Below are 10,107 nucleotides of genomic sequence, written 5' to 3'. Positions count from 1 at the left end.
ACAAATTAGAAATATGGTATAAGTGATTTCAGAGTCATGATTTTATTTACCCTTTGATAAAATACTTGAGAAGTACTTTTTAAATGTGGCCATTTATGTATTACTGAATGTGTCATTGTGAGTAAAGAGAGAGGCTTGTGTTTCAATTGGTTATGTAAATATTTATGTACATTATTTTTATTTCACCATTTCAACTGTAGAAGTCTTGCCACCACTGAATAAAATCATTGGTAATGGCCAGAATACAATTTAAAATGATGTCCTTAGTCTGAAAAAGATATATCCTTAGCTGAATCAGATTGTGTAGTATTATTCAGAGTCAAATGCAGAAGACATCTGTTGGCTGAATGTGTTCATTTTTGACATGTGTACATTGTCATATTTTACTTGACCATGTTGAGGATGAAGAGTGATAGGACAGTACAGTATCCTCATTCATTGTACTGCATTAGTCATTGTACTCATCAGTGTGATTCTTACAGTGACATCACAGGAAGAGGTGGCCAAACGAGCACGAGATGAAGTGGCTTGTCTGCGTACGTCCTCAGAGGGAAAGGTTGAAAAGTGAGATTGGTTGTTTGCTAATTCTTGACTGACATTTATTTTATATATCTTACATTTGACCTTTATATGATTTATTTATTACAGTACGGGAGGCCTGCATGTTATCAGATTTTTATTGCATCTATCTGTCCCTGCACAACCTCATGCCCTAACCCCAGCAGGGATGCCCACTGATCATCACCATTTGACTCCCCTCCACCATCAGGCAGCCATCTCATCAGTTCACACCAGCCTCCCTCTTATACCTTTCCAACCCATCCCTTCATCTCATTCTCATTTTCCACCTCACTCTCCTTCTCTTCCCATCCACCTCACTTGCATACACACTCTCCCAATCTTTCATTCTTTATTATCTCCACATGGCCAAAGTATTGCATGGTACTTCTAATATTTCCCAGCACATCCACATCCACACAGCAGTGCTCTTTTGTGTCCTTATTATATATATCTCTTTTTGTAGCTGCATCTCATTTCTACCCTCACTGTTTGTGTCCTTCCAGTATTACCGTATATGTGTTGCTGCTGTTGTTACTGTTGCCTAATCCTGGTCAGCTTGACCAGCTGACCTTTTGACTGCAGATAAACAGCCATCAGTATGAGGTTATCCCATAGGTTCCAACACCACTGTTATTGCATCTTTGTCTTAGCTGCATGTTCCGTGCAGTGCTCCATTATGCGTGTTATGTTGCGTGGGCTTAGTCTGCAAGTGGGGAACGTCATCCATGAATCTTAAGCTAATAACATAGGAGGGATGGGTACTGTCCTGGTCTAGGCCTAGCTAGATGAACTCTGTCAGCTCTCTTTAACCCGTTAACTGCGCATGGCAGTTTTTTGGAAGTGTCTGGTGCGCAGACATAGGGGAAAAAATGAAATTTCCCAAAGGCCAAATTTTGTCTTAGGAATTGAGAGAACACATGCCAAAGTATGTGGTAATGAAATATGAGCTCAATATTTACCATAGTAAAGCCATGGATGAACATTGAAGTATCTCATTCCCAGTCGGAATGTATGGTTTTCGGTTTCGGTTTTGTAGACTCAAACATGCTTGCATGGGTCGGCCTTGGTTACCATGGCACAATATTCAAAATTCACCCGTGCAGCCAGGGCTGTATTGAGCAGTCGCACTCGGAACAGCCCAGGCTGTATAGAGCAGTTAACGGGTTAAGGATACTTGTGATGGGTGGATATTGTTCAGTGTAGGAATGTCTGGGGGTGGGATGTTGTTGAAAAGGTTCTGGTAATGTTTGTGTGGTGATGGTTTTATTTGCCTGGTTGTATTGTGTGGCTTTGTCATATAACTTCAGTACAGGGGTGTTCTGTGTCAGCATAGGCTGCTGCTTAGAACTGTATGCCTCCCTTATCAGGATATTCTCCAACAGGGAGGGCTTTTGAGTTAGAGTGTAAGGAGGCAGTGGGAGTAGTATTGGCTCTATGAGTGATGGTACATAGAGCATTTTTCTGTATGGTCTGTAAGGAGTTGTAATGGATGTGGGTGTTAGGCAGGGGATGGGGAGCCCATGCAGGGGAAATCAGGACAACTTCCGGATGTGATATATTGTTTCTATAGTAGGGAGAGTGTTTCATTTTGTTATCCAAAGTCTCTGTCCCTGTATGTGTTGTAAGTGTCTTTATTGTGGTGGTGCTTCACATCTCAGTCTTGTATGTGGTCCTTGAAAGTGTGTGTAAAGTTGTATACTGTTAGCTTCCATTATTTGCATTAACATTAATGGCTCCAATCAGAGAGCAAAACAAAATTTAAAAGGCATAATAAATGCTCCTGAGGCATCTGAAAAAATATAGTTTTCAAGTTGTTTTTTCAACTCTATAATAGTATTACTGTAGTAACATCCATCCATCATCCAATCCTATGCCGCCCCATTAGAAGCGTAGGAGCCCTGGGCCTGGGCAAGTTGGTCCTGAGCATTTAAGATGAGAGTGACCAGCCTCACTCATCCCAGAGTGGTATTATGTGAACAATAAACCGCAGCCATCCCTTGGATATAAACTTACACAGGCTCAGTCTGATTGGGAGCGCCTTAATTACAACACTAAACCACCAGGCACCCTTGAATTACAGGTTATATGGTTGCACCACCCAGTGTAGTAAATGGTTTCGTAAGGTGTACAGGAAACCATTTGTCTTGTCACTCAGTGTAGAGTCACCTATGGGCAGAAGGAAGAGGAAAGGATGAAGGAAAGAAAGACAGAGGAGTGAATGTAAGTCACCCATAGGCAGAAGGAAGAGGAAAGAATGAAGGAAAGAAAGATGGTAAGAGGAAGGAAGGAAAAGAGGAAAGGGCAGACACCCAAAGCAGGACTGCATTAAGTGAGTGGATGGTGAGCATATCATCATAATAATCGTCATGGTTATCGTCATCAGGCTGCATCAGTCTACTGCATCATGAAGGCCTCTCCCATCTGTTTTCATTCCACCCTATTGGCTTGTGTAGGTCTTTTCACCTTTCAGTAACTGTGCAGTTTTGCTACTGAATCCTTAGTCCCGGAGGCCTCCATGCAGCACCTCATTCTATGACTTTTGGTTTGCTCCTGGGCGTTCTTACCTCCTCATACCTGTGCCCATCCTCAGCCATTTTCCTTCACCCATCCTCTCTACATGTCCAAACTGTTGTGACCTACTGGTTTATATCACATCCCTAATGCTTCTCATACCAAATCTCTTTCACAGCACACTATTCCCAGTTCTTTTGGTCACATAGTGATGCTCATTTTGAGGTGAATAATATTGCTTTGCATTAGCTGGAAAATGTGAGTACGTTTAAGTACTTGGGTAGAGTGATGAGTAAGGATGGAGGTTTGGAGGGTGAAGTGCTTGAAAGGGTACAGCAGGGAAGAAAGGTTGCTGGTTCTTTGAAAGCAGTGATAAGAAACAGGGAAGTGAGCATGGAAGTGAAAAAGTTACTACATGACAGTATTGTGATACCAACTCTAACGTATGCAAGTGAAGCTTGGACGTTGTTGGAAGGACACAAGTCAAGAGTGAGAGCAGTGGAAATGAGTTATTTAAGAGGAGCCTGTGGAGTCACATGGAGAGACAGGCTGACGAATGAGGATATAAAGAAGTGTTGTGGTGTGGATATGGATGTGATAGGAAGCGTTATGAGGAACACACTGAGATGGTTTGGCCATGTGGAGAGGATGGAGGGTGAAAGACTGACGAAGAGAGTGTATGTGAGTGAGGTGGAGGGGGGAAGAGGGAGGGGGAGGTCGAGGATGAGATGGAGGGATGGGGTGGAGAGGTATATGAGAGAGGGGGGTGTGAGTTGGGAGCAGGGCAGTGAAATGGTGGGGGACAGGGCGACTTGGAGGTGATTTGTTTGTGGCCACCCCAAACGGGATTGAGGCGTCTGGCAATAGATAGATAGATAGATTAGCTGGACTCAGCCAAGAGAGAATTAATGATACCAGTATTAACAGTCAGACTGGTATGACTCATCTTTGCTGTATAAAATCTTGTAGCATTAACTGGTATAAAATACTACACTGTTGACTTGTATAAAATATTTGATTGTTTATGAATAAAATACTAGATTGTTGACTTGTATATAATACTAGATTGTTGACATGTATAAAATACTAGATTGTTGACCTTATACTAGATTGTTGACTTGTCTTGTTAATTTATGGTGTTGGTGTACCCTCAGGCAGCTGGTGCGGAACCTGCTGGTGGGGTACTTTGCTACCCCAGGAGACAAGCGGTCAGAAGTGTTACGTGTCATAGCAGAGGTACTGGATTTCTCTGGGGAGGAGCGGGCCAGAACAGGACTGGACACCCAAGGCTCTTCGTGGCTATCATCTATTGCTAACTTCCTTGCACCACCTGCGAGCAATGTTAGAGTCACATCGAAAGTGGATGTCCTCGACCACACTGTAAGTGATGGATGAGATATCCTTGGAAGGATTGTGTACTATTTTTTCTTTACATCATTGATACAAAATGTGTACATCATTGGTACAAAATCTGGTACATTAAGAATTAGTGTCGTTACTTTGCCGTTTCTTTGTATATAGGCCCAAAATAACGTATGAACTTTGATTGATTTATTGCCTCTCCCAACAGTCACTCTCGCAGGCTTTTATTAGATTCTTGGAAGATGAATCAAGCCCTCAGCCTAAGGCTCGCCTTCCTGCCGTTCAGATGGCCCAGCAGACCACAGAGAAGGCTGAGAAAAAAGCACAAGCTAAAGCTCAAGCAGCCAGTAAGGTGAGACAGTAACACTGTATGTCTGTCAATCAGTCGACATCTTTAATAATGTATTCCATCCTCCCAGGAAGTGCTGGAGGAGAGCCATCCTAAGGTGGCACTGTGCACCCCAGGTGAGGAGCAGCAGCTATGCCTTTGACCTGGGAACAAAACTTGCCTAGTCTTCTCTGTGTCCCGCCAGGAGGAACTTGATCAGGCTGGCTGGGTGCTGTCTCCCTTGTGAGGGCAGCTGCTTCATGAGCTTTTTTTTTTTTTTACTCAAAGGGAGATGACTCTCTGGCATTCGTTTTTCTCCTCCTCACGCTTGCTGGGGACAATGAGAGCAATTCTGGGCTAGACACAGTACCCTTGCCAGGTTTGTTCCATACACATGACAAACACAAGATGAATGTGTAAATTTGTTCAATATAATTCTTTCAGAGAATGGTTCTTTCTCACATGCACCACATCTTCATATATCAAACAACACCACAGTACATGGGTATGTGACAGGTGCAACACCTACACAAACACCTGTCCAGTCATTCGAAACTACAATACTATCCGCCCCCTCCAACATTCCCCCAACTCACAGAAGCATTGCTACAGCAACTCAGCTGCTGCACACAAACATTACACATAATACACAGACCTACACTTGATGCACACTTCCTGGAAGATGCTGCCTAAACACATCACACCCAAATGTTGATGGCCTCAACACAAAAATTACAAATTGACAAATATTTTCTTGTTCACAACATGCTCATTGTACATGTACAAAAAACGATTCTCACATGCACACAGAAAACTCCACACAATAGTCAAAACTTTCACATCCACACAGACAGAACTGATGGCCATGGAGGAGGCCTCATCCATCCATCCTCTGCAAAGACACATCACAGACATCACAGTCTCTCTTCCAGAATGACACCACATTCAAAATACAGTTAGTGTCAAATCTGGCCTCAAACATGAAATAAATATTTTTTAAAATTTGCATTCCCCCAGCACCTCCCATGTTGTAGCAGTGCAATACAACCCTCAGCTTCTCCCCCTAACAAAGATACATAACTGTAATTGCTGGAGACTTAAACACAAAAAAAAGCTGTCTGGTACAAACACAGTGAAATCAACCTCTGGGGCCTCAACATTACATCACAGCTATGTGGCAGCATCACATTTCTCTTTATTGATGTTCAGCACAAGCAGTGCTCATTTTAAATCAAATGTGTTCCAAAATATCACATTATTTTTAAACATTCAGGACTGAAATTGGGGTAAACTGGCAGACTATAAAAGGTAGCAGTGGAACTTTCATACAGTACAGGGATGCAGTTTTTCAGTAATTTAGTTGCTGTGGACTTGTAGCAGAAAAGAACATCATGAATGATAACTTAGTGTATTATGTTTGCTGAATGTAATGGATTTGCTTTTCTTACACAGATCAACCCATTTGTCAGCACTGGAGAAGTCAGTGGGCACGTTGACTCAGATTCACGCACTTCTTCACCCCTTTTGGCAGCTGCTTCTACCGCCCCGAGCCTTCCCACTATCACCCCTTCCATCACTCCTGTTCCCGACCCCATCCCTGCCATCACCACCACACCAGCAATCTCCACCACCAAATACCTCAGTAATCTTCTTACTCCAGTGAAAGATGATGAAAATGCCAACAAACAAGTACTTGAGTAGGTTATGCAAAAGATTATTAACAGACAGAGTTGTAGTGGCAAAGCTTTATTCTTAGTAGAATGATACACCACATGTTTCTTCCTTCTCGGTATCTAAGAGAACATTCTGTGAAATTATTTTCCTTTCAGTATGGTAAAACTACTGTTGTTTAATTGAATGCTTTGCAATAGCATATGCCACATATACTGTGCAGTGCAGTGCCATTGATGGCATGAGAAACAGTTCTTTCTCAAGATAAAAAACTGTGATAATGGGTACTGTGTAAATGTAATTCATCATAATCATTGTCCTTTCCCTGTTTCCCACTGATAATTGGGATGAATAGGGTACAGAAATGTAAAGGAGGAAAACAGAAGGAGAATGTATATAATGTACACAGTCTTTTACACATGAGGAAAATGGGACTTTATTCTGTACACAGCTAGTTTTTATTATTTGTATTCATCATAGTGACCCTGATACATTGTGAAGGATTTACTGGTGTTGAAAACTTAAAGATGATATATGTGGGTGATGGTATGAGGCTATACATAGCACTCTGCTAACTAACTTGTCTAACCTTACATTTTTAGCATTTATATTACAGAGATTATGTTTTTCATGCACCTAAGGTTATTCTAGTATGCTCTAGGAGTCTTGCTAACTGAAGCATTTATTGTATTTTTATTGGTATTCTTATCATTGTAATCCAATTTTACACATTTTACATAGGGTAAGGAGATCCAGAACACAGGTCTTTATCTTTATTGACACATGCATCAAAGGAGAAAGGTTGGCCCCTTTTTGTCCTGCAGACTGCTTGCAACACAGACAAAGTGGAGTTGCTACAATCATACTGTATGTCAGTGCAGAGTTGGAAGAGGATTCTGCATTTATGTCATCACCTTAAACACCTAAAGTCTAAGAATCAGCAACAGCTAGCTAGTCCCAGTTACCCTTTCCCTTTACAAAAGGCTGTGTGATTGAATTCTAGAACAAGTGAACTTAGTTGACCACTCAGTGCCCCAGATACTGACGTGAAGAAGAATCAAAGTTAGTTTTAAGAAGAAAAAAAATTGGGGGCACATAGAATCTTATTGTTCTTTAAGAACTTTCATGTTATCTTTCTTCAGTAATATGCCACACATAGACAATTACAGTATTGGCACAGTGTGTACTGTATTATTAAATTAATCAAATGCATTGCTGAACAAAAAGTTTTCCAGCTGATATATTACAGTTGCTATATTAATAAGTACCCCACAGACACACGTAGGTCATCTTCTGTAATGTTAATTGTGCATGAAATATTGTTGCTCCAGTGGCCAGTTAGACACTTAATACAGTGCCTTGTGAAGGAGCTGTTGATATAAATGCTGGTGAAGATAACTGTAAGTCAAGCTGAGATTTTTACACTGTTGGCTTGTTGAACTTCGAATATATATATACACAGTGTTACTAAATATGTACATGTTCGATATTAGTTAAAAGTTAAAGTATTCATCTGTAGAAAATTGTACATACAAAGTATCACATTACCATTTTGATTACTGATTATCAGGAATACGTTGGTTAAGTTTATTTTTTATTTTCTCTTATGTATGCAGTATGTTAGACAGAAGTTTTGCTGGCTTAACTGCAGGGCTTTTATATAACATGTTGGTAATAGAACTTTAGGTGCTAAACATATTATTATATATTTTTTTTTTAATATAGTTGATGCTGGTGTGGCAGTGTAAATATATATGAAGGTAATTATGTCTTCAAAACAGTTGTATGGTCAGTTTTTTGTTATCCAGATCGTATCCTGGGTTGTAAAAAAAATACTTCCGTGACAACTTGATTCACCAACATATTAATCAGTCTTTATCCCCAGCAGTTACTCTTATATAACTTGTATTTCAATTGTATCGGAGTAAGAGTGGTCTTCTGTATGTAGATATCTTATGCCACATAATGCAAGGGTTACGTGGTTATGTAGACTCACCAAAAAGTATCTGAATGCTGGACACACCTGCAGATTTGAAACGTATGACCAAAGAATGTGAAAACCACATTCTTTGTACATACCTCTGTCAGTATGGTTACTGCACCATACATCAGTGTAGTAGCAGTAGTAAAAGTAACAGCAGAGTAACCTTGGTCTGCCTGGCCAAGCAGCCCATTGACAGCAGGCAGGCAGTTGGCTACATTAACAGCCATACCACATTGAATGCACCGCTTCTTGTCCAGTTGGTGAAGTTAAGCATCATTGGGTCTGGTTAGTACTGTACTTGGATGGGTGACCGCCTAGGAACACCAGATGCTGTTGGCGTTGAGTTTTGTGGTTGGTAGGGGCACTCATCATCCACTAACTCTATGTAGTGCTGCTCTCGGGTGCTGGCTCTTTTCTCTTTTCCTTCCTTCTCTCCATCCTTCTTCCTCTGTCTTTCTCTGCTTCATTCTTTCCACTTCTTTTTATCTACCGGTGACTACACTGAGTGATGAGCCTAATGTTTTCCTTTAACCAGAAAACCATTTACTATGCTGGGTGGTAACCATATAACCAAATTATAGTATCTGATGGTTTAGTGGGCAATTAAGACGCTCCAGTCGGATTGAGCCTGTGCAGGTTTATATCCAAGGGATGGTTGGGGTTTATTGGTCAGGTAATACCACTCAATGACGAGTGAGGCTGGTCACTCTCATCTTAAATGTCAGGACCAACTGCCTAGCCCCAGGCTCCTACGCTCCTCATGGGGCAGCACTGGATTAGATGATGAATCATAGGGCAATGTAGGATTGGATGATGGACGGATGGATGAATGGTAAAATACTCGTACAATGAACTAATGTTCTCTTGTGTTGGACAGCATTTGCCACAGCAAGATGTGGGAAAAAGTGTGGAGATTGGTTTCCTGGATGGATGCTGCATTTGTGCCTCTCCACCCAGTTAACAGGAGCACCATAAGACTCCACAGTGCCCTGTTATTTGGTTGATGTGGTTACCATCCAACATTTTAAATAGATTCCTGGATTGCAGGAAACTATTAGGCATGTCACTCAGTCTGGAGCCACTAAGGAAGTAGGCAGCAGCACTACATCAAGTGAGTAGATGATGATCACCAAAACCTACCACTACACCAATGTAATCGCTTCAATTGCATCACTCCACAACCAGGTTTACCAATCATTCTGAGATGCGTTCTGTTCATTTTACACTCATTATGCCAAGGTGTACAATTCGGGTAATTTTTGGTGGTGTATGTTCAGGAAAATTAAACTGCTGGAGTGGAAGAATGTCCATGTACATAATTATTTATATGCATTTTGTATAGGTATTATGCCTTTATAAACGATATGAATTATAAGATTATGTTTATTGTGGAGGCAAAGTAATCTGTATTCATCAGGCATAGTGTAGTTGTACATAATTCCATGTATAAAGTATTACTAACATTTGGTGAAGTAATACAATTGATTTGCCATCCATGCAGATGTCCTTTTATTTTCTTTCTGGATTTTTTTTTTTTCCCTTTTTTTTTTTTTCAGCAACTGTGGCTCAGTGAATTAGAACATGCCGCTCTGACCAAAGGGTCGAAGGTTCAAAACAACGAGTCCACTCAAGGGTCATTGGTAGGCATTAGAAAGGGCATCCAGTCATAAAGCGCTACATGTCCCAAATC

The 10,107-nt window shown here is 41.0% G+C and overlaps 1 protein-coding gene across 1 annotated transcript; it reads left to right on the top strand.

The window, feature by feature from the left end:
* Positions 1 to 4,699: 4,699 nt before the first annotated feature.
* On the top strand, positions 4,700 to 6,722 carry LOC145390091 (uncharacterized). Its single transcript, XM_080265156.1, has 2 exons — positions 4,700 to 4,786; positions 6,215 to 6,722. Exons 1-2 carry the CDS (start codon positions 4,721 to 4,723, stop codon positions 6,461 to 6,463), a joined length of 315 nt encoding a protein of 104 aa, XP_080121282.1. The 5' UTR covers positions 4,700 to 4,720; the 3' UTR covers positions 6,464 to 6,722.
* Positions 6,723 to 10,107: the final 3,385 nt, after the last annotated feature.

This window comes from Coenobita brevimanus, unplaced genomic scaffold, assembly GCF_032717465.1.
Source record: "Coenobita brevimanus isolate Jiangsu-jjx unplaced genomic scaffold, ASM3271746v2 jjx.HiC_scaffold_281, whole genome shotgun sequence".
Lineage (NCBI taxonomy): Eukaryota > Metazoa > Arthropoda > Malacostraca > Decapoda > Coenobitidae > Coenobita > Coenobita brevimanus.
This window is presented reverse-complemented; position numbering and strand designations above follow the sequence as displayed.